This window comes from Hylobates moloch, unplaced genomic scaffold (assembly GCF_009828535.3).
Source record: "Hylobates moloch isolate HMO894 unplaced genomic scaffold, HMol_V3 SCAFFOLD_8, whole genome shotgun sequence".
NCBI classification, from domain to species: domain Eukaryota; kingdom Metazoa; phylum Chordata; class Mammalia; order Primates; family Hylobatidae; genus Hylobates; species Hylobates moloch.
Genome location: NW_026652283.1, coordinates 68,014,207 through 68,039,115, shown reverse-complemented (window position 1 = coordinate 68,039,115; position 24,909 = coordinate 68,014,207). Strand labels below are relative to the sequence as shown.

Sequence of the window (24,909 nt, the reverse complement as noted above, 5' to 3'; positions counted from 1 at the left end):
TGATTCTGGCGCCATCTAGCCCCGCCCCAGGCGAGGGCGCCGCACCGACACTGCGCTGCGCAGTTTTGTTCTGCACCAGCGGTTCGAAGGTGATCCAGGTGAGTGCTAGCACCTGCGGGCAGCCACGAGCAGCGGGCCGCCCGGGGCACTTCAGCCTTTGCGCAGGGCACTCCCATATTTCAGCCTCTCCGAGCTGAATAGAGACCCGCTGTCTCTAACCTCCCCCCACCCTTATCAGTAAATTAGCGATCTGAATTTCCACCCTCTCTGCTCTCCCCTTGCCTTGCATCTTCTCCCTGGTGGAGTGGGTTGGGAGCGTCTAAGCGAGGCCCGACCTATTTATGTGTAACTCAGGAAAATTCTCAAGGTCAACTCTTCCTCAATTCCTTCCTTTCCTCTCTCCGGGCTCTGCAGTCTGGGGGCCCCTTCTTTCTGCCTTCCGGAGACCATCTGACCTTGCCCTCTGCTGTTCCGGCGCAGAGGATGAAAGAGCGGGACACTGCAGGGGGAGTGGTTGTGCAGGCCTGATCAGTAACACTGGTTTCAGAAGTGGCCTGTGAGCACTGCACCCGTTTCAGTGGGGATGTGTTGCTGGGGACGGTCGGGAGAGCCTCTGAGGGAACTGTGTTTGTTTTCCTCCTGCCTCTTAGAATCGTTTGTCCATTTGTACTGGGAAGGGGGTCATTTCCTACCGCTGACTTAGAGCAAGAGACGCCTCTGGGCGGGTGGGGGACTCTTCAGGTTCTTCCTTGGATTTCAGAAAATGCCCCCTCCTTATCTGGGGTGGCAGCACGGAGCCTCGGCTACAGTAGTGGGGCAGTTGCAGGGCGGTGGAAAGCGCTGGAGACTCCTTAGTGAGTCATTCCCCGAAGTTGTGGCTTCTGCTGATACTTTCCTTGAGAGTCACGAGTTTACAAGCTACATTGTAGCGTCGGGGGCAAGTGAGTGTGGAAGAGGAGTTAAAGGAAAAGCAAATATTAGGATGGGTAGAAAGAGAGGCAGGGGTTAGAACTTCTAATTCCTTCACTGGGGACAGGAGGTGCCCTGGAGGGGAACGCGCTTCCGGCTCTGCAGATATGTGCTGTTGGGCCTAGGTGTGGTCCTGCGGAATTGCTGCAGATTTTAGATTGCTGGTGGGTAGGAGCTGCAGCCAGGGCTTCTCTTGGGAAATCTGTAGATCACCTGGAGCCTGCAGTTCTGGGAGGCACCCAAGGTTATTGGTCAGAGTTACAGGCTATATTTTATTTCAGTGAATTCAGAGAGCACATTGAGTCAGATCAAGAATGTTTATTCTCATAGGAGAAGAATTTAAGGAGTTAAAACTAACACATAAAATAGAAACAAATACTTTCATCCCTGGGAAGACTTTCTGTTAAGCTTCCCTCCTGACACAATGTTACGGAAATAGAAAACTTTGTCAAGTGATTTTTTTTTTAACCAATGTTACTATATATAAATCGGCAGGGAGACTGTCGCCAACCATAGAAACTGCGCTACAGGGGCCTCTTTAAGGAACAAAACTGGAGAAGGGCAGCCTTCCCCTTTATTTAGATTATTTCCTGTTGGTTTAGAGTTCTGAAAAGACACAATCCTGGAAAAGATCCTCGCCTGGAGATTAGCACCGAGAAGGAACATACAGGAAAGAAGGGCTTTACCCACTATTCAGAGAAATGCTAAAAAGCCCCTGGAGCAGTCTGGAATGAAGTGGATGTCAAATCAATCTGTTAAAAGCAATTTAGTGCCTACTGCACATCTATCTGTATTTAAACATATTGTGCCCTATGTTTATACTTAAATCTTCTGAATCTATATTTAGAACACCATTACCGACCACAATTGACCATGAACCATTTAGCATTTTAAAGCAATATTTGTTTCGAAGAATATACTGCTACTATTTTTGCAACTCAATTTATTAACGCTACTGTAAGCTTACCATCTTCCTGAACAAAAAATTCAGCAGTTAGCAGCAAGTAGATTATCGCTATGTAAAATAAAATTCTTGAATTTCTCTCACTCACTCTTACAGTACCTACCTACCTACCTGTCTCTGAGGAGAAACGCTGTAATTAGGCAACAGGAAAATTGTACTATCTTTCAAATACATTTGCAAATGCCTTTAAGGATTTTATCTTTTAGAATCATAGATCTTGCTGTTACCTTCTGAGTTATTTCTAGAGTTGATCTGTTCATTAACTGGAACTTGCGTTCTACAATTTAGTTGCCTTATTCCACCCTTTAAAAATAAATAAGTGATATTTTATTTTATAAAAAAATAAGCAAGCAACGTGAGCTGTTGTACCACAGCTTCATTCTAAGTGTAGACAGGCATGAAAAGGTCGAACCCCTGTTTCAGGCAAAAGCCAGCAGCCTACTAGGTGGTTCCTTCCTTTGGTGTGGTTGGTACCCTAATGGGCATTCAGCAGCTGCTACAAATTAACTACAGTCTGCCTGCATTTCTTGTAATAGAAAATTACCAAGTGGTGTCAATGTGACTCATTCGAGATTTTTTTTTTCTTTCTGGAAGTCATAGCTTAGTTTCTCAATGACTCTTGGTTCCTATGTAATGCCAGTTAAGGGACAGCTATATGACATGATATATAAATGAAGTGCCAGTTTCTGTGTTACTTTGCTCCTTGCAAACCTATGTGCCTGAAAGATTGGATAAAGTTTTTTCCTTCTCGTAATCTCTACTTCTTTTGTCATACTGCAGTGCTGACACTCATTAAAAAGAAAACGTTCCTTGTTTGGACCTTTCCCAGAGTTTTTTTTTTTTTTTTTTTTCTCCTTCCAATTTGAAATATCTCAGGCTTTAATCAGTGGCGAAATCGAAGTTGTTTGCTTTCTCTTCTTGTTAATGTATTTTGTACTCAGGAGAGGGTCTGGGGACATATAAAAGTTTCAAAAGATGTCAGGTGTGGTCAAACTTGCTTTTCAACCTCATTGAGAGACAATATAGCAAAAGGCTGAGAGCACAAACTGGAGCCAGACTGCTTGGGGGTGTGGGGATCTGGCTGTGCTCTGTGATCACTGTGTGACCTTGGGCAGGTCACTTAACCTTTCTGGTACTGAGTTTCTTCATCTGCAAAATGGGAGTAATATCATAGGGATGCTGTGAGGATCTAAATGAGTTAATACTGATGAACTAACTGCTTAGAACAGGGTTTGCCCCGTACTAAATACTGTGCACAGTGGTAATAAGTAATAATAATTGATTTATCCTACTTTTCTTCCTCTAGTCTATATCATTACCCTTCAGACACACTGGACTCCTTTCTCTTCTTCATACAAGTCAAGGCTTTTTCTGTCTCCAAGTCTCTGCTCTTGCTGTTTTCTTTACCTGTGTTCTCTCTCATATATCACTTTATGCTCTTCAGATCCTTTATCACAATGTTACCTTCATGTTTTATGGCATGGTCCTCCTGTGTTCTTGTCTTCCCTGACCACATGCTCACTCGCGCTCTCTCTCGATCGTGCGCTCTCTCTCTCTCCCTCCCTCCTACTCTCAACTGTGTATTCTAGAGAGTCAGGACCTTCCTTCTCAGTCTTGATCATTCTCATAGTAGCCCTGCCTCTTGAGTGGTACATGGCATTTAGTAAAGGATGAATAAGGGAAGGAATCATTCTGAGAAAATACTGAAGATGATAGCTATGGACTTGAGGCAAGCATCCCATTTAGGTAAAATGCTTTGTCCTACATTGAATTTATCATATCAGCTTCATTTAATGCATTATGAGATGTCTTTATTTTTCCTTCTGTATCCCATGGCTTCTCCCCATTCCCCTCCCCGCCTCCCCGCCCTCTGAGGTTGCTGCCTGCAGACCATGGGAAACATCCAGTGGGCTGTCCCTGGGATCACATCTCTTGGGAAGCTCAACTCCAAAGGGTCTAGCAAAGCCCAGGGCTTCTAGGTTAGGTGTCTCCCATAGAACCTTCTGTGTCAAGAATCTGGGAAAGTTTGTCCTCACACCTGCAGGGGAAACTTGGATTTATTCTGTCTTCTTATAAATCTAGTATTCTTGGATTCCTGAAGAACAGAATTACCAGTTTTTTCTCAGAGGAGATTTCAGTTCCATCAGGCATGTGTGTTTAGTGTCTTATTACACAGAAGGCACACTCCAGAGCAGAAGAAAGTAGGTAATTTGCTTATTTGGCTTTAACAGAGTTTTAACAGAGTTCGTATGAGTGCAAGCTTGTGCTCTATAACCAAGAACCATTCACTGGAACTTGAGCATCCTGCTGATCTTCCCTTCCCCACTCCCAGCCGGCGTAGCCATGTATTAAGCAATTGTTTTCAGTACCAACAGTTTACCAAAGTGTTGGAATAAAAATGACATCTGAAACTTGAATATTTTATATGGCCAAACTATGGCTATTTAACTATACAGTTGAATATATTTGGATTATAACACATTTATCTCTTAAAGGGACAGATCTTCCTTCCTCCTATCATATAGTTAGCTTCCACTCTCCAAATATTCCACCAGCAACACTGATGAATATTGAAGACTATGGACTATGAGGTACTTGGAAAGACCCACTCTAGGACCTGCTTGCTGCTATTTGCCTCACTTGAACCAGTAATCAAGTGCTGGATAAATAATATGATTTCTATTCAACTTTTTGTTTTTAGCCCTTAGGGAACAATCTACTGAATATGCAATGCAATTGTGGGGGGATAGTTACTTTTCATCACCTAGGTTTCTATTCCTTTTAAGTGTAATTTAAATCTGGCCGTCATGTGAAGGTTTGACGCTCAAACAGATTTTAGCGTCTGTTTAACGTAGAAGTGGACTGGAACTAGCATTCTGAAAATGTAGTCTGAACCCAAAGAAATCCCATGACTCTCCTTTTCTCTCCTATCATAGAAACAGATAATTACATTTTTAAAGTTTTTGTGTGTGGGTGTATGTGTTGTCATTTTGAGGTGGGGTTTCGCCATGTTGCCAATGCTAGTCTCAAACTCCTAGGCTGAAGCAGTCCTCCCACCTCAGCCTCTCAAGTAGCTGGGATTACAGGCATGCACTACTGCACCCAGCTTAAGTTTTACTTTGTTTCTAATTGATATATAATATTGGACATATTTATGAGATACAGTGTGATGTTTTAGTACGTACATACATTGTGTAACGGTCAAGAGGATTGCTTTTATGGGCCAGGCACGATGGCTCATGCCTGTAATCCCAGCACTTTGGGAACCCAAGGTGGGTGGATCACCTGAGGTCAGGAGTTCGAGACCAGTCTGATCAACATGGTAAAAACCCATCTCTACTAAAAATACAAAAATTAACCAGGACATGGTAGCACACACCTGTCGTCCCAGCTGCTTGGGAGGCTGAGGCAGAAGAATCACTAGAACCTGGGAGGCAGAGGTTGCAGTGAGCAGAGAGATGGCACCACTGCACTCCAGCCTGGCAACAGAGTGAGACTCCATCTAAAAAAAAAAGGAATTGTTTTTATGTTACTTCCCTCTAGGCTGTTTAATTTCTCCATTGAACATTGTATGAGCTCCATTGAGCATTGTATGGAGGGTCAGCTGCCCTGGCTGGAGATGGTTTTGAGGCTTGTTCCTTCGTGGAAACATCTGGATGCAGAAGTTAGGCTGGACAACTATCCAGGGGAGCTTTAAGTGAGCCAAGTGGACCCTCAGCACCACCTCAGAGTGTTCCAAGCTACTGTCTGGTGTTTGGGACTTAGGGAAGTCCATTTGGTATGATCAGACTAGCCCTTTATATGACTATCCTTGTGTGTTACTCTCATTAAAATGTTGATTTTTGCCATGTAGGGAAGATTGGAATAGCACAGGCAGCCAAATAAGGATTTTAATGAAACATTGGAGAATGGCTTCAAGTTAATCTGTGAATGCTTTGTCATTGTCACATCCCTGGATACATTAAAAAGAAAAAAAAGGGCAGTTGAGAAATTGCGGTACCATTTGAGGAGAGCAATATCATACACAGAAGTAGGGACTACCATTGTCAAAGCTGGATTTTATTTATTTGGGAGCAAAGAGAGAGAGCTGAAAGACATAATCTTCTCTCCCTTAAGAATCTCATTGTCATTTAGTAAAATAAAAGGTAGTGTCACTTCATGGCTCAGAAGTGGTAAATTATTTGAGGCAAGTACCCAAATCCATAAAGCCTGCCTTATGCTTTGTTTGTGGAATGCTGATTGTGCGCTGGGGAATTTCTGATGGGCAGCCAAGAGGAATTTGGAAAGTAGTGAAGGAGAACTTTACCCCAGGAGTGTTCTATTGGATGTAGTTCAGGAAGCTTTCTGGGTAAGCCTTGTAACCAAAGGAACCCTGCCCCAGTCAGATACGGCAAATGGTGGCAGAAGCAAGAATTAGAGGAAAGGTTGAGCAATGTTTTGGTGTTAGAATAGCTGTGTTCCCAGGAAACTCTGTCGGTAAAATATCTAGAGGTAAGTACCTTAGCCAGATGTCATAATGAACCCCTGTGTTGCTAACTCAAATGCTGAAATGGAGCGTGTGTTTTAGGAGGTAGACCAACACTGCCTCATCTTAAACTGAACCCCTGTGTTGCTAACTCAAATGCTGAAATGGAGCGTGTGTTTTAGGAGGTAGACCAACACTGCCTCACTCCTAAACTGAAACTTTGCAAATGTGTGTGTTATAGCTTACTTAAGACCCATTGGGTGTCTGCTAACTCTGGCTACACTGAAAAGTTTTTGCTATTCTACTACCCATGGACGTCAGAGCCCTGCTGCTTACCAGGGCATATTAGTTTCCTAATCTACCCCTGAAAACCTACCATGGCCTGGGGCTTTTCTGCTATCCCCCCACATCCTATACCCTGCTTGCTTCAAAATACTATTCCTAGTTTTCTTCCCCTAACTTGATAATGTCCTCCAAAACAATCATGTTTGGTGAGTAATACACTAATAAATGTAAAAGTTACAAATGCTGTGTTTTTAAAACATTATAGGGCCAGCAGCAGTGGTTCATGCCTCTTAGCCCAACACTTTGGGAGGCTGAGAGAGGCAAATTGCTTGAGCTCAGGAGTTCGAGACCAGCCTGGCCAACATAGTGAAACCCGTCTCTACTAAAAATACAAAAAATTAGCTGGGCATGGTGGCACACACCTGTAATCTCAGCTTCTTTGAGGCAGGAGGATTGCTTGAGTCCAGAGGTCAAGCCTGCAGTGAGCCCTGATTGTGCCACTTCCACTCCAGCCCGGATGACAGAGGGGGACCCTGTCTCAAAAACAAAACAAAACAAAACAAAAACCCAGCCAGGCACGGTGGCTCGCACCTGTAATCCCAGCACTTTGGGAGGCCAAGGAGGGTGGATCACTTGAGGTCAGGAGTTCAAGACCAGCCTGGCCAACATGGCGAAACCCTGTCTCTACTAAAATATAAAAATTAGCTGGGCGTGGTGGTGCAGGTCTGTAATCTCAGCTACTTAGGAGGCTGAGGCAGGAGAATCACTTGAACCGAGGAGGTAGAGGTTACAGTGAGGCAAGATCGTGCCACTGCAATCTAGCCTGTGGGACAGAGAGAGACTCCGTCTCAAAAAAAAAAAAAAAAAAAAAAAAAAAAACCCACATTCTAGAAATAATTAGGTTTCTGAAGTATTCTTAAAAGGGCCATCTGTGGAAACCAGCCACTAATAACATATTTAAAGGAGAGAGACTGAATGCTTCCCCCTAAGATGAGGAACAAGGCAAGGATGTCGGCACTTGCCACTGGTATTCAACATTGCATTGCCCCTAACCAGGATAATCAAGAAAAAATATAAAAGACATCCACACTGGAAAGGAAGAAGTAAAACTGTCTCTCTTTGCAGATGGTATGATCCTATATGTAAAGTATTCCAACGATCGTGGATCTGTCTCTCCCTCCCCTACGCTCTTGGGCCCTGGCTCTGTTTCTGTCCTGGAGTAGAAGCCTATGGTACAGCAGGATTCAATTGCCTTCAATTGAACGTTGCAGAGGGCTTTCCCCTCAGTGCTTCCCGTACTGGGGGAAGAGGTGATTTAACTTCTGAGTAAGGGACAAACCCAGCAGTGTGTTAGCAAAAACCATGGACACTGGCATCAGTCTGCCTGCATTCAGGCCCCAGCTGTGCACTCACCAGCTGTGGGACCTTAGGCAAATTGTTGAATTTCTCTTTGCCTCCGTTTCCTCATCCATAGAATGGGGATAATAATAGTACCTATCATATGGGATTGTTATAAGGATGGAAAGTGTTAAAATATCTAAACTCTATTACAGTGCCTGCCGTAAAACAAGCATTCTAGGCCTGGCGCAGTGGCCCATGCTTGTAATCCCAGCACTTTGGGAGGCTGAGGCAGGTGGACTGCTTGAGGTCAGGAGTTTGAGACCAGCCTGGCCAACATAGCAAAACCCCATCTCTACTAAAAATACAAAAATTAGCTGGGTGTAGTGACATGTGCCTGTGATCCCAGCTACTCCAGAGGTTGAGGCATGAGAATTGCTTGAACCCAGGAGGCAGAGGCTGCTGTGAGCTGAGATAGCACCCCTACACTCCAGCCTTGGTGACACAGCAAGACCCTATCTCAAAACAAAACAAAACAAAAGAAGCACTCTATGGGTACCAGGTCTTATAGTTAGGTATTATATATGTAGTAGTGATATTTTCAATTTTGCTGTTTCTGCCAGATGGGATGAAAAATTCCATGAGAAGTTGGTTGGAAGTCCTACTGATTCATTAAATAGGCCTTTCATTTGAAGTCATGTTTCTAATAGTTCAGAAGTTGAGGTATGCCTGATCCATGGTATTGGAAGGGATGATCCCAGAGAGGTCATTCTGTAGCATAATGAGCATTACTTTTGAAGGGTGGAGAACCTAGAACTCTGACTCATTTGACTATGGGAAAATCTGATCTGGTGAGTGACCATGACCATGAAGTGAGATCTGGGAACCCAATGGTGGTCACAGGATAGAGACTCTGAAGATACTGAGCTGGCTTACACACTTGCTTTGTTGTCTCGAACCTCTGTTAAAGCTGAAAGAGAAGTCAGTCTTCTGCTGGGCACACTGTTAGTGTGTAATTGTGAAGAGCTTAGCTGGAGCTTGCCCTTCACAACAGCCTCTGATCTCATCAGCCCCATTCTGTTCTCAGGGGTGGTATAGAAGGAGCATCTCAGGAGTCTCCAAAGGTAGTAGTAGAATATAGACCACCAAGACAAGACTGTGACTGTGGTTTTGAATCAGATAGAATCACCACCTCCTGCAAATTTTGTTTTTGCTCAGAACAGTGGTTCTTAAAATGTGGTCCTTGACAACATTATCAGCATTACCTATAAACTAGTTAGATATGAAAATACTAAGGCCCCACCTAACGTGACTGAACCGGAAACTCTGGGACTGAGGTATGTTTTAACAAACTCTCCAGGTGATTTTAATGCCACCGAAGTTTGAGAACCACTGATCTAGGATATAGAACAGCAGCACTCTATTGAGTTTCTGTCTTCATGCAAGTTGCTATAAAAAAATATAAGCAAGGAGATGTGCTGTCTGTCCTCAAAGAGCACATAGTCCATCTAGAGAGGTATACTATATCATTGCCACACAAAGGAGGCCTTCCCAGCCGGGATCCTGATGCAACAGCCCTGCCCAGTCTCTACGCCATTGCCATTGCCGTGTGTTTTCCCCAGAAGAGTTCCCATTCTTGGCCAGGTGCCTGTAATCCTAGCACTTTGGGAGGCTGAGGTGGGTGGATCCCCTGAGGTCAGGAGTTCGAGATCAGCCTACGTGGCGAAACCCCGTCTCTACTAAAAATACAAAAATTAGCCAGGCGTGGTGGTGGGCGCCTATAATCCCTGCTACTCAGGAGGCTGAGGAAGGAGAATCACTTGAACCCAGGGGGCGGAGGTTGCAGTGAGCCGAGATCGGGCCACTTCACTCCAGCCTGGGCGAAAGAGCAAAACTTTGTCTCAAAACAAAAAAAGAATTCCCACTCTCTGAAGCTGTTTTTTGTTTGCATGTTTGTTGTCAGTCTCCTGTCATCATTCGAAGGTCAGGGCCTTGAGGGCAGGACCCTTTCTTGTTCACTGCTGCATCCCCCCGCTCAGCAGTTCCTGGCATAGATAGCAAGTGCTTTATATGTTCTGGTTGAATAAATGAATTAAGTGTTCTTTGATTCATTATGCTGTCTATGGTAGGAAACTCTATTTTGCGATCTAATTAGACCCGCCTTTTGCCAAATTTGAATTATTTTACACAAAATCAGAACTAATGTGTAAGAGCATACAACTGATTCGTAGAAAAACCAGTATCTCCTCATTTAGGAACTGTTACGTATGTGGACAGACATGTACACTTACCAGTATTTATTTCTTCATATTTGGACCAACATTTATTGTTTATACCAGGTACATATCTAGTTTATCTAATTTAATTCTCCAAACAACACTGTGATATAAGTGGGTAGTATTTTCCCTGTTTTGTAGAGAAATTAGATACATCCTAAAGCTTGCAGAGGCGATGTATGAATACAGGTCTGTCTGACTCCTCAATTCCTGCTATCTGTAGTCTTGTAGATTTCCCACAGGAAAAGATGAATCATAAAACAGTATTGAAGTCCACTAGGAGTAAAAACATTTAGGATCTCTACTCTTAAATAAGTGACAAAAACTTTCTAATTAAAAAAAATAGAAAATTCTAATTCCTTTTAAACCTTTAATGTTCTCTTGACTGATCTATTTTGACTTAAGACTGCCAAAAAACAGTTAACTAGGAGCAGCTACCTCTGCAATTGCTAATAAGGAAACTAAGAATAGAAACTTTTTCATCCTATTTCTGTCTTTCCCTACCCATTTATTTTGTTTTTGTTTTATTGTGTTATACCTAGTTTGTGATCATTGCTAGGAAGGGAAAAATCTGGAATTGGGTACTTGTTTACTTATTTGCCTGTGTCCCCTGCTAGAAAATGAGTGTCATAAAGAACCAACCTCTGGTTTTTCCCTGTTCGTCTCCAGCACTAGCCCAGTGAGTGGCACATAGTGGGCACTCAGTAAGCCTGAATAAGTAAACGAATGCGCGGTCACCCTCATGCAGTGCTGAGCAGTGTCTGGCTGCAGCAAGGGTTTGAATGACTGCAGTTTCTGGATGTCCATAGCCAGTGCTAAAGTCCTGCTTCTTTCTGGCTGCTTCTGCCTTTCACATAATATATTTTTTAACATGGCTGGCTGCTGAGAGTTCAGAAAAGGAGGAGGATATATGTGGTTCTAAGCTTTGCTATTTTAAAATGGCAGTTATAAATTCTAAAATGTATATTCATTATCATTTAGCCAAACATCCCCATTGAGTCAGGTCAAGGACAGTTAACCAAACATTAACATATGTAATGTAACATAATATATAACATTGACTGAGTCCTTCCTATGTGTCAGGCATCATGATGAATGTTTATAGACAGTATGTCCATCTAATCCTCTCAACAACCTTTCAAAGTTATATTATTATCTCCATTTAACAAGTGAGGAAACTGAGGTCGCTTAAAGGTGTTGAGTAATATTCCCAAGGACACTCAACTAGGAAATAGGAGAACCAGGTTCTGAATGCAGACAATTTGATTCCAAAACTGTATTCAACTGCAAAGCTGTCTCGTGAACTGCGCTTAGCAGATAAGTGGCGGAACTCAAGCCAGAAGTCAGGTCTGATCTTTCGGTTCCATCATTCCATGCTGCCTGTTCCTCTGTCTTTTCAGTGAGTAATTATTGTCAAGCCACTCTTTATATAACTTTTTAAAATATATATTTGCTCATTTTGGTAATTACAGAAAATTACAAAGAAAAATCTATAATCTAGCCATCTAGAAATAACTATGCTTATGATTTTAATACTTTTTAAATTTTTTTCTATTATTAAGAAAACCAAGATTATTCTACATATACTTTTATTTTCTTTTTTTCCCACTTAACCTGCTGTATATTGAGCCTGTTTTAACCTCTTTAATATTTGTACACACCATTTTTAACAGTTGTATAATGTTCTATTTAACGGGTATATTATTTATTTAACTGGCCCTCTATTATTGGACATATGTAGTATTTCTGGTTTTGCCATCGTAAATATTGCTGAAGTAAATATCTTTGAACCAAATGTGTTTGCATTTCTGATTGTTACCTCAGGATAGATTTCTAGCAGGATTAATGAGCCAAAGAATATGAATATTAAAAAGAATATCACTGGTCAGGTGCTGTGGCTCATGCCTGTATTCCCAGCATTTTGGGAGGCTGAGATGGGAGGATCACTTGAGCCTAGGAGTTCGAGACCAGCCTAAGCAACATAGGAAGATCCTATCTCTTAAAAAAAAAAGAAAATATATATATAGGCTGGGCATGATGGCTCACACCTGTAATCCCAGCACTTTGAGAGCTGAGGCAGCCATATCACTTGAGGCCAGGAGTTTGAGACCAGCCTGGCCAACATGGCAAAACCCCCATCTCTACTAAAAAATAAAAAAATTAGCCTGGTGTGCTGGCAGGCGGCGCCTGTGATCCCAGCTCTTTGGGAGGATGAGGCATGAGAATTGATTGAAACTGGGAGGCAGAGGTTGCAGTTAGCTGAGATTGCGCCACGGCACTCCAGCCTGGGTGACAGAGCGAGACTGTCTCAAAATAAATAAAATAAAAAAATTTTAAAAATACAGAAATTAGCTGGGCATGTCAATGTGTGCCTGTAGCCCCAGCTACTTGGGAGGCTGAGTTTGGAGGATCACCTGAGCCCAGAAGGTCAAGGCTGCAGTGAGCTGTGATAGCACCACCACACTCCAGCCTTGTCGACAGAGACCCTGTCTTAAAAAAAAAACAAGAAAAAAAATTACCTATTGCCAGGCTGTCCTCTAGATGGTTCCATCTTATACTTCCCTCAACAGTGTAGAAGAAGGAAAACTAGATACTTTTAACTACAGTTATGTGTGCACTCATGATGGAGGTATGTTCTGAGAAATGTGTTAGGTGATTTTGTCATTGTGGGAACATCATACAGTGTACTTACACAAACCTAGACTGTATAACCTACTACACACCCAGGCCATATGGTCTAGCCTATTGCTCCTAGGCTGCAAACCTGTACAGCATGTTTCTGTACTGAATACCATAGGCAATTGTAACATAGTGGTATGTATTTGTATGTCTAAACATATCTAAAAACTTAGAAAACATCCAGTAACAATATGGTATAAAAGACAAAAAATGGTACACCTGTAGAAGGCACTTACCATGAATGGAGCCTGCAGGACTGGAAGTTGCTCTGGATGAGTCAGTGAGTGAGTGGTGAGTGCGAAGGCCTAGGGCATTTCTGTACACTACTGCAGACCTTACGTACACTGTATACTTAGGCTACACTACGTTCATTTTTTAATATTTTTTCTTCAATAATAAACCTTAGCTTACTGAAGCTTTTTTACTATAATTTTTAAACTTTTGAATCTTTTGTGGCAATACTTAGCTTAAAACACAAACACATTGTAACTGCATAAAAATTGTTTCTTTGTTTTTTGTTTTGTTTTTTTTCTTGAGACAGAGTCTCGCTGGGTCTCTCAGACTGGAGTGTAGTGGTGCAATCTCGGCTCATTGCAACCTCCACCTCCCGGATTCAAGCAGTTCTCCTGCCTCAGCCTCCCGAGTAGCTGGGATTACAGGCTCTCACCACCTCGCCCGGCTAATTTTTTTATATTTTTAGTAGAGACGGGGTTTCACCATGTTGGCCAGGCTGGTTTTGAACTCTTGACCTCGAGTGATCTGCCCGCCCTGGCCTCCCAAAGTGCTAGGATTACAGGTGTGAGCCACCATGCCTGGCCAAAAATTGTTTCTTCATATCCTTATTCTATAAGATTTTTTTTCTATGTTTTAAATACTTTTTTTTATTTTTGAAGAAGCAACACCATTCAGTTCAGAACACCTGTACTGACTTTGAGCTGATGGCCTTTGTCTGTAGGTTTCTAACTGGAAGTGAAATTTTTTCTATTTTTAAAACTTTCTTTTTATTTTATAGTTACTTTTTAAAATTTTTTGTTAAAAATTAAGACACGAACACACACCTTAGCCTAGGCCTATACAGGGTCAGGATCATCAGTATCCATCTTCTGCCTCCACATCTTGCCCCAGTGGAAGGTCACATGGACACACCTGCCATGTATGGAGCTCTCCTATGGTAACAAGACCTTCTGGAATACCTTAGGGAGGACCTGCTTGCACCTGTTTTACAGTTAACATTTTTTTTAATAGTAGAAGTAGAAGGAATACACTATAATGCTAAAAAGTATAGTAACTACATAAACCAGTAACTGTCATTTATGATCATTATCAAGTGTTATGTGCTGTACATAATTATACATGCTATACTTTTATATGACTGGCAGCGCAGTAGGTTTGTCTACACCAGCATCACCACAAACATGTGGATGATACAGTGTACTACAATGTTAAAATGTCACAGTGGCTATGATGTCACTAAGCAATAGGAATGTTTCAGCTCCATTACAGTCTTATGGGGCCATTGTTAAATATGCAGTCCATCACTGAAACGCATGGCTGCATGTGGTAGAAGGTTTCAATTCATAAATATTAACTTATACTGCTGGTTTATGACTAATCCAGGAAACTGCATAATGATTAACAAATGCTACGATATAAGCAATTGAATTGCAAAGTCATCTACATCTGTATTAAAGTTCAGCTCAGCAAGGACTGTTGGACTGTGTATCTTGCACTATGTAGAAGAGAAAGTCAAGGGCAAAGTTCCCACTCTCAAGAACTTTATCTTGTTGGGTCCATAAAAGGGTTTCTGGTGACGCAGAGCAGGTATATCATCAGCAAAATGTGGTGTGCAGTTCAAATGAGTGCTCATGCCGGAGATCGGTTGGGTGCCAGCTATCAGTTCTTCCACCCCGTCCCTGGAAGCTATCTGCTACCTCTGGGGCTGGCACAACCCAGGGTGTGGCTGTGGCTGCCTAGGGTGTGGCCACTGTGAACTGAGCTGCATCCCCTTCCTGGTGCACACCCGCACACACAAAAGCCACTCTCTAAGGAGTGGGAATATCTATCTCTTCGCCTTGGAATCTTCAGAAAATAATGATTTAGCAAATGATAGTTTTTTTTGAATGTTGATTTAATTAAGCTGATTCTTTCTTTGAAGGAGAAGATTTAATGATTTTTCACTCCCTATTGCATTTATGTTTTCAGCAACTATGACAAGAGTTTTCTCTGTGTTCTGAATTCCACTTTCTTAGATTTCTCTTTCTGGATTAGTCATAAACCAGTCTTTCTTAAATACATTCAGTTTCTTCCCTGGTTTCAATAGATATTGAGGGAAGAAACAGAGACTTGAATTGGTTAGATGCATACTTTATACCAGACATTGTGCCAGATGATAGAGATTATCTCAGGTGTGTGTTCAGGGGAGGGGGTGCATGGTGGTGGTCATTCTGAAAGACACCTGGAGTTGCAGCTCAAATCATTTATTCCGTAAGTATCTATGAGCGTGCACACTGTGTTTGACATAGAAGATGCCAGACAAACGTGGTCCTGCTCTGTTTCAAGTGAAGGTTTTTATGTCATATAAAGCAGGACACCTCACTTGGTAGGAGTGCAAGGAGGGGTCAGGGAGGGCCATTCTGCTGCCCTTCTTGCAGGCAGCTTTTCAGGCATTGCTCCTGCACCTATGCAGATGTGTCCGTGGCTCTGCGGGGGACCCTCAGGGAGAACAGGCACGCTGCTTCCCCAGGCACTCACACTGTCCCTGTGGCTGAGTATGCATCCTCTGCAAACCATTGCTCTAGCATCAGACTCTGGGTACCCTTACTGTGAATTCACTGCCTCTCCAGGGTCCTAACTGTTCCTGTCTCTGCTTGTCCTCATCCAGATTTATACACCATACATACCTTAACAAAGTGTGAGGAGAGTAACTTTCACTAGGGTGCAAATGCCCATCAGGTTTAACCTCACAGATTGCATTTATACTTTAAAAGAAGAGCTCAGTAGTAAATATTAATTTGTGATTATAGATTCTAACTGTAGATTGTAGAGCAGTTGCTTTGCTGTGACAGAGACATCTATGCAAGAGGCACTTCTCCATCTTGCCACCTACCTACCCTAGCCTCTTAAAATTAAGAAAAATAGAAGTCAGTGACTAAGCCACCAAATTTGAATGTGTTGCCTGGGCTAGCTGGAGTGTTTTGGAGGAGAATTCTAAAACCTGCTCTGGTCTTAGCTCTGCCCTCATTTACTGAGCCTCTATTTCCTTATCTATAAAGTGGAGCTAATAGGAGTTTTGTGAAGAGTAAAAGTGAGCTGAAAAGTGCTGGGCTACACAAGGTAGCCCTGCACATAGCCAGGGAGCCCAGTATCCTGTCCAGAGATTAGAGTCTGAAAGCTGACTCTATTGATTTGCAAACTTTGACCTAAAGCAAATATGCTTAATTTTATTGCCCTTACATTTATTGCTTCTGAGAGACACCTTTTTTTTTTTTTTTAAGGCAAGGTCTTGCTCTGTTGCCCCATGCTGCAGTGAGGTGGTGCAATCATAGCTCACTGCAGACTCAGCCTCCTGGGCTCAGGCGATCCTCCCACCTCAGCCTCCTGAGCAGACATGAGAGTCTCCCTCTGTGGCCCAGGCTGCCTGGCCTCAAGTGTCCCTTCTACCTTGTCCTCCCAAATTGTTGGGATTATAGGTATAAGCCACCATGCCCAGGTGGCAGCTTTATTTTAAATGACCTGTTTGCCCCAAATGTGTTGAATTTAAGGATAGGCTGGAGGTTCAGTCATTTTTATTTATTTTCAAAGAGGTGTTCAGAATTCACACTCTGTTTTTCTTTTAATAACTACTGTGGCTTCCTCCTCATGCTGACTTTCTACACTTGGGAAGAGAATGTGGGCAAGGAAGCTTGGAGGGAAGCCAGAGACTCCTTGCTCTCTGCAGCTGCACAGACAGGCCAGGATCTGCTGACCTGTGGAGCCAGCCTGCTGCAGTGTGTGCCCCCCAGCCCTCGGAGGAGCAGCGGGCATGCCTCAGAGAGCAGCTCAGAGTGAAGACTGTAGAAGGGGAAAACTGATGAGAATTATTGTGAACCATGGTGGGGAGGAGGGGTTTTAAGAAGTTACGCCTGTTAGGCTGGATGCAGTGGCTCACGCCTGTAATCCCAGCACTTTGGGAGGCCGAGGTGGGTGGGTCATCTGAGCTCAGGAGTTCGAGAATAGCCTGGCCAACATGGCAAAACCCCGTTTCTACTAAAAATACAAAAATTAGCTGGGTGTGGTGGTGTGCGTCTGTAATCCCAGCCACTCGGGAGGCTGAGGCAGGAGAATCACTTGAACCCGGGAGATGGAGGTTGCAGTGAGCTGAGATCGTGCCACTGCACTCCAGCCTGGGCGACAAGAGTGAAACTCCATCTCAAAAAAAGGGGGAAGTTAGGCCTATTTTGCTGTGCTAAGAGAAGCTTACTTTTAATGAACTGGGCTGCATGCCTACCCCAAATTCTATTTTAAGGAAGATGCTCTGACCACAGTGTCAGTTCAGATCTAAATTTTCAAGTGATACTGAAAGGGAATATTGGAACCAAATGAATCTGAATGGGAATCCCAGGTCTGTCACTGTCTGTTTTAGACCTTGGAAACATTGCTTAACCTCTTTTGAAAATAAGGATTTACCATCTTGTTGGTTGGTTTGTTAGGATGATTAGATACATTCCAGAGCAGGGTAACCCTCCTAGGTTAAAAGCAGGGATTGAAGCCACACAGTTACCAGGGATGGAAATTTTAAAGCTGACGGCAGAACACACACCGCACACACCGGAGCTGCTGGCTCGTGGAAGCCTTTGAAGTGATGATTTGATGGGCAATCTGAGTTCCTCAGGAGCTGCCCAAAGCCTCATAGGCTCAGGAGGCATGCTCTGCTTTCAGAGTACTCAACCTGGGCCTTCCCCTACCTGTGTGAGATGTCTACTGCTGCACCCACACATGCCCCAGGATCGAAGGGAGGCCTCAGGGTCCTGCCCTTACAGTGTCCCCCATGCCTGAAGGCAAAAAACTTGGAATCACTATGCATATAGTATTTTGGATGCTCACTTTCTTGCTTTCTCTCTCTCTCTCTCTCTCCTCCTTCCCCACTCCCTCTCTCTCCCTCTCCATCCCTCTCCCCACTATGCCCTGCCCCTCTCACTCACTCCCTCCCTCCCGCTCCCTATGTAGTGTATACTTTAGCATTTTACCATGTTAAGTATTTTTTCAATAATGTGATTCTTGTTGGCTGTATTATTCTACAGCAATGACTACTGCAGTGATGTAGATAAATCTCATAATGTTGATCAGAATCTCCCAGGCACAAAAGAGAAAAAAAGATACATGATTGTATACTTTTCTGTGTATAGACTGCATAGTTGAGTAATTTTTAAATTATTTTATATGGTACTGTCTTTGATGACTTCTCAGAAACATCAGATTGATTCATACCTTTTTTTGGTCTCTATTTACGCATTTGCCAGTAACAAAGCATCTTGCTCCCTAAGGCTTCACACCATGAAATAGCCACAGTGCTTGGGGCTGTCCCAACATGTTCTTTCTTCCACAGACGCGAGATGGCTGTCCTCTCTAAGGAATACGGTTTTGTGCTTCTAACTGGTGCTGCCAGCTTTATAATGGTGGCCCACCTAGCCATCAATGTTTCCAAGGCCCGCAAGAAGTACAAAGTGGAGGTAAGTGGGAACACAAGCTGGTGCCCTTGTAGGCTTGTCTGGGGGCCACAGGCTTAGCCAAGAACTTATTTTCAGCCGTGGAGGGAGAGGCAAGGAGCTAGTTGTGAAAAGTGGCAGTTTCAGGACTGTATCTATTAGTGATTCTGCTTCTTCATGGTAGGAAAGAGGCAAGAGATACGGGGCCCTGCTAGGGAGTAGTTTCCGTCTTGTTTGACTTTGTCTCTTCTGTAGAAAGACCAGGTATGCTGGGATTCCAATAGTACACTTTTGTTTGGAGCTATTTGCTAGGAAGAGAGTTACTGTATTTTCCACAGAGGGTTAAATAGCAACATTGTTTCATGGTGTGCCACTTTAAAAATGATGTCTTATGGTGATTTCCCTATTTTCCAAGTAGAAAAGAGGTATGTGGTGTTGAGATTAGCCTGGACTTAGACATAGGAAGGTGGTCTATTTTTTTTTTTTTTTGTGAGACGGAGTCTCGCTCTGTCACCCAGGCTGGAGTGCAGTGGCGCAATCTCGGCTCACTGCAAGCTCCGCCTCCCGGGTTCACGCCATTCTCCTGCCTCAGCCTCTCCGAGTAGCTGGGACTACAGGCGCCCGCCACCACGCCCGGCTAATTTTTTTGTATTTTTAGTAGAAACGGGGTTTCACCGTGGTCTCGATCTCCTGACCTTGTGATCCGCCCGCCTCGGCCTCCCAAAGTGCTGGGATTACAAGCATGAGCCACCGCGCCCGGCCGGAAGGTGGTCTATTAAACACTTCCTTTAGTTTTAGGTGCTCTAGAAGGGATAATTACTAAAGTTGTCCCTGGTGAGGAGTTTTAAATGTCTGTTTCTGTTTAGCAACTTAATAATTAAACTCCCTTACTGGAGCTTCTTTTACGTTTTTATATTTAGTTTCTTCTTTTTTTTCCCTTCCAATGGACACTTCCATTAAGATTCTCACACACTCAATTTCTGTTCTTCTATTAAGGGAAATCTTAAAAGGATGTGGTATTTGATGACTCTTAGGAAGGCTCTATTTCCCTACGGTATCTTTCTAATGCATCTGAAATCCACCATTGATGCTTAACGTCAATGAAAAGCACTGAGTTTGGCGCAAAGCTGCCTCTTTCCCTTGTGCAACTACAGCGCAGACATACATTCTTATTCCTGGATATTTAATAGAAACATTGACTCTGCTTCTGAGAATTGAGACCCTTGTCACCATAAATATTTAAGCAGAAATTGAATGGTCATCTATCAAGGGTGTGAAAGAAGATACTTTGGAATGTATTGTTTTTAAGGTTGATTTTAACTTTAAACACTGAATGCTACTCTTGACCATCTGATCAGTACGTGCTTTGTTGTGATCTGATCAGTATGTGCTTTGTTGTGACAGTATCCTACCATGTACAGCACGGACCCTGAAAATGGGCACATCTTCAACTGCATTCAGCGAGCCCACCAGAACACGTGAGTGTTGGCCCTGCTGGGCACCAAAGACATCTGCAGAGTGGGTGTTTTCTGTCTAACACCTCAGCCCTTAGTGTGCTGTATTTGCTGAGTCATGGTGATGGTGACAATCGTGGGCACCTCATTAAAAGTATTCAAAAATTATGTGAACACATGGACTATTAAGCAAACTTAAGAGTGGTTGGAATGGTGGGATTTCGGGATATTCTTTTCAAAAAATGTCTTCATGGTTGCATTACCTACTAGGGTTTTGCAGCATGACCCATCTAAACTGATGTTGACTCTCCCAGGCCTAGGGAGTGAAGAGGTTTTGAATGCTATAAGGAAACCCACTCCGACTCACCAGGACCTTCCACTTCCATTTGTTAGATGTGAGGTCCTTTTACTCAGCATGTTCCAAGTGACCTCTAATCCCACGCAGAGCAAAGGAGGGTGGATGTTAGTAACCAGCTCTTCTCCCTGCAGTCAATGTTTATTTTTACCCCCAAGCTTCTAACTTGGCAAGGAAGATGTAAAGATTCATAGTGCTGGCTGGGTGAGGTGGGCTCACACCTGTAATCCCAGCACTTTGGGAGGCCGAGGTGGGTGGATCACTTGAGGTCAGGAGTTGGAGACAAGCTTGGCCAACATGGCGAAACCCCGTCTCTACAAAACTTAGCCAGGCATGGTGGCACGCACCTGTAATACCAGCTACTCAGGAAGCTGAGGCATGAGAATCACTTGAACCCGGGAGGCAGAGGTTGCAGTGAGCCGAGATCATGCCACTGCATTCCAGCCTGGGTGACAGAGACACTCTGTCTCAAAAAAAAAAAGATTCATAATTCTACACAGGCATACTTAAAAAGGGCACTTTTTAAAAGTTTCTTTCTGTCAATTCCAGGTTGGAAGTGTATCCTCCCTTCTTATTTTTTCTAGCTGTTGGAGGTGTTTACCACCCGGTAAGTTTTCCAGGAGGTGTTCATCTATTTGGATGTAGTTCACTGAGCTATTATCAGGGACAGAAGAAGGAAATAAACATTTAATGAATATCTTCAGGGTCTAGGCACTGTATATTTAAAAGGATTTTATTCAATTATTTCTTACAGAGTTCTTTAAAGTAGATGGGATTTTACTCATATTTTACAGATAAGGAAAAGCCTCTCAGATACTATTGAAACTTCACAAGGTCAAATAGCTACAGAGTAGAAGGATTAGAATTTGATCCCAGGTCTGTCTGGTTCTAAGTTTCAGGTCTGTAAGAGTTCATTTGTTGTATTAATTCATTCACACAACAAACTTTCACTCACCACCTGGGGTAAAGCAGTGATCAAAGCAGACAAAGGCCCCTGGTGTCATAGAGCTTGCCTTTTTGTTGTGGGGGGTGGAGTGGTCACAGACAAAAAGCAACCTAAGTAAATTACATCATGTGTTAGGAGGGCGGTGAGTGCAGAGAAGAAAACAAAGCAGCGAAGGTGGAAAGGGGGTGCGGAGTGGGATAATTTTGAATAGGGTGGTCAGGGAGGGGGGGCTTTGCTGAGATGATAGTTAAGCAAGTGTAAAAGGAGGTGAGGGAGTAGGTGCTGCACGTGTCTCCCCAACCTCCAGCCAGAAGACAAGCAAGGCCTGAGGCAGGCACCTGTCTGGTTTGTTTGGTGAGCAGTGAGAAGCCAGTGGAGCCAGGAGAGGGGCAGCAACAGAGGGCAGAGGGGTGATGAGGCAGGTCACTGGGGCCTTGCAGGCCTCTGCAGTATAGACAGCCCTGTGGGCTGGAGATTTAGTCTGCACTTAAACATATCTGAATAAAGCAAGTTTATCTGCCTCTAATTAATTGTCATTTGGGTCTTGTCTTAGACAGAAGTGTTCCCCTTTTCTGAGGACAGATTATCTCCTGAAATCGAGTTCTGACCAGAGTGGTGGCCCTTCAGACTTCTGGTTCTAAGCCTTTCCTAACCATCTGGTCCATACCTGAATGCCTTGTACTTTTGTTAAAAAGCTGCCAGAATGGCATATCTACTGCTCATGACCTTGAAGGCCTGCATTTTTTTCAAAGAATCATCTACTGCTCTTGTATCTCTTAGAAAAGGTATCTTTCTGGTGCCTCTAAAGATCCCCATTCCTAGCAAGTGACTAGACTAGCTGATCTGAATAGCCCAGGTCTCTAGATTAGGCCTCATTTGGTGTCCCCCACCATCCCCATTCCTATCCCACATCCCTGGATCCCATCCCTTATGGGTAGTTGTGAAAAATAAGAGCTAGTCTGGGAACAGTTGTTCCTAGCTTGCCAGTCATTAGGCAACATTATAGTAAAGAAGGGCCTGGCAGAGGCTAGAGCTGCTATATCGTGACTTGAGGGACTGGCGTTATTTTCATTTGTTTCACCCTCCTGTTGATATTTAATGTTACCCAAAATCAACTCAAACAAATAAAAACCCCGATGCAGTAACCTTATCCCTACCAGTAGCACTGCTGAGTGGGAAAGACACTGGGGAAGGCAGTCTTCTCACACGCTGTCTTCTGTGTTCTCTCCTTGCTTATTTTAACCAAGGAAGTCACCCCAGCATGGAGGCCAAAGGGATGGATTTTTCATCTAAGTTTTTATTCTCTCCTCAAGGGCATTGGGAATAGGGAGACTTTTCCCTTGAAGACCATGTATTCTGGGAGAAGCTCTCCCCCTCTTTCCAGTGGAGCTACACCCCTAGTGTAGCCTGCAAAACCACCTGCACCCAGCCCTGCCAGTGACTGACTTTACATAGAACAGCCGCTGAGTCTTCAGTCAGTCTCATGCTCAGAGGCCCATTTGAGAAAATGGCATTTCCCCTAGTCCTGACTTTGGGGCAGTTCTCTTTTCTGGCCTGCCCTGAGACCACCTGGCCCACATGTCCTTCTCTAGCTCTAGCACAAGTTCCCCAAGATGCCCAGGGCAAGTGGGGGGATTCCTTCTATCCCACCTGTCTAGGAGAAGGCCAATACTCATCTCTCAGGTCCACAAGCCAAGCCATTCACAGAAGAATCACAGATATTTTATTTTCCTGACTGAAACTAACTTAATTCTACCTGATTTGGGTGGGGAGTAGTTGGCCAAATCATGAAATTATTAACTTTTTGCTAACATATCGTGTAATCAACCCTAGGTGTTAAAAAAAGGTTTGCTTGTTTCTTTCATGCAAATACTAATGTAGCCCTTTTTTTCTTAGCGTATAGCTTCTGGCCTGGGCTTGGCCTGGATTGTTGGACGAGTTCTTTATGCTTATGGCTATTACACAGGAGGTTAGTATATATTGACATTTGCCAAGGAAACAACTTTAAAATTTTAAATCCTATGCTGGCCAGGCACAGTGGCTTACACCTGTAATCCCGGTACTTTGGGAGGCCAAGGCAGGCAGATTGCTTGAGCTCAGGAATTGGATACCAGCCTGGGCAACATGGTGAAACCCTGTCTCTACAAAAAATACAAAAATTAGCCAGATGTGGTGGTGTACACCTGTAGGCCCAGCTACTTGGGAGGCTGAGGCGGGAGGATTGCTTCAGCCCAGAAGTTTCAGGCTGCTGTGAGCCATGATTATACTACTACACTCCAGCCTGGGAGACAGAGCAAGATCCTATCTCAAAAAAAAAAAATAAAATCTTATGCTACTATATTTTTCTTCTTGGGAATTTGAGAAAAGGGGAAGTCACTTGATATTTAGGTGAAAGATCTGTTTCCTTTTTATTAATCTTTCAATTGTAACAAAACTTATTTTTATTGAGCATTTTCTATGTGCCAACCACTACTCTAAGAACTTTGCATGTGTTATTAACCTTACAACAATTCTGTAATACAGATATTATTGCATTTTACAAATTAGGAAACTGGGACTCAGCATGATTAAAGCTCTATCTAGGTCACAGAGCTACTAAGCATAAACTAGTAAACTAGGAATCAAACCCATGCAGTCCAACTCCAGAGTCTCACCATTACTATCCCTGCTATATCTGAGTAAGGAGGAGGAAAAGCCATTTTTGGCTGTACTTCTTTGAAACAGAGGGAACTCCTTCCAAAGGTCCTAGAGCATAGTTGCTGGAAGTATTATCCCATAATTTTCTAAGATCCAGGCAATACTACTGTGGCACATTACTTGGCATGTGGTATCTGACTTGCCAACAGCTTCAGGCTAATGAGTTAGTTAACCTCCTAAGGCCAGTTTGTCTAATGTACAACCTCAGATGCCATGATAGAATGGCTTGTGAATGTTGAAAGCATCATAATTCTGGAGCACTCCTGGTAACTTCTGTTCTTTCTTCTTTTTCAGAACCCAGCAAGCGTAGTCGAGGAGCCCTGGGGTCCATCGCCCTCCTGGGCTTGGTGGGCACAACTGTGTGCTCTGCTTTCCAGCATCTTGGTTGGGTTAAAAGTGGCTTGGGCAGTGGATCCAAATGCCATTAAAGAATTATAGGGGTTTAAAAACTCTCATTCATTTTAAATGACTTACCTTTATTTCCAGTTACATTTTTTTTCTAAATATAATAAAAACTTACCTGGCATCAGCCTCATACCTACAACTCCTGACTCTTACCCCTCATTTCCGTTTGACTCTGTATCTGAAATCAGTAGCCTAGTCCTACTAGATGAGAAAGGAGCCACAAGTATTGCGCCCTCTCCTCACCCTTCCAGCAGATGCTTCTGTAGTATGTGAGATTGAGAAGAAGTCTGATTGTGGTGATGTATGTATGCCACAGTGATGAAAAATTAAAGAAAAATCTTTTAGCTCTCAGGTTATGCTATTATCACTTGCTACAGATACTTAGGATAACA

General features: G+C 43.3%; 1 protein-coding gene across 1 annotated transcript; it reads left to right on the top strand.

Annotated features, from left to right (window-relative positions):
* MGST3 (microsomal glutathione S-transferase 3) lies at nucleotides 1-24,656 on the top strand. Its single transcript, XM_032161114.2, has 6 exons — nucleotides 1-98; nucleotides 18,561-18,684; nucleotides 20,065-20,138; nucleotides 21,019-21,076; nucleotides 23,312-23,384; nucleotides 24,407-24,656. Exons 2-6 carry the CDS (start codon nucleotides 18,568-18,570, stop codon nucleotides 24,538-24,540), a joined length of 456 nt encoding a protein of 151 aa, XP_032017005.1. The 5' UTR covers nucleotides 1-98; nucleotides 18,561-18,567; the 3' UTR covers nucleotides 24,541-24,656.
* Nucleotides 24,657-24,909: the final 253 nt, after the last annotated feature.

Excerpts from the sequence above, each read along its gene's own strand:
- MGST3 (XM_032161114.2), top strand. The coding sequence starts at position 18,568 with ATGGCTGTCCTCTCTAAGGAATACGGTTTTGTGCTTCTAACTGGTGCT. Across the intron at positions 18,685-20,064 it reads GCAAGAAGTACAAAGTGGAG|TATCCTACCATGTACAGCAC; the intron begins GTAAGTGGGAAC and ends TTGTTGTGACAG. Across the intron at positions 23,385-24,406 it reads TTATGGCTATTACACAGGAG|AACCCAGCAAGCGTAGTCGA; the intron begins GTTAGTATATAT and ends CTTCTTTTTCAG.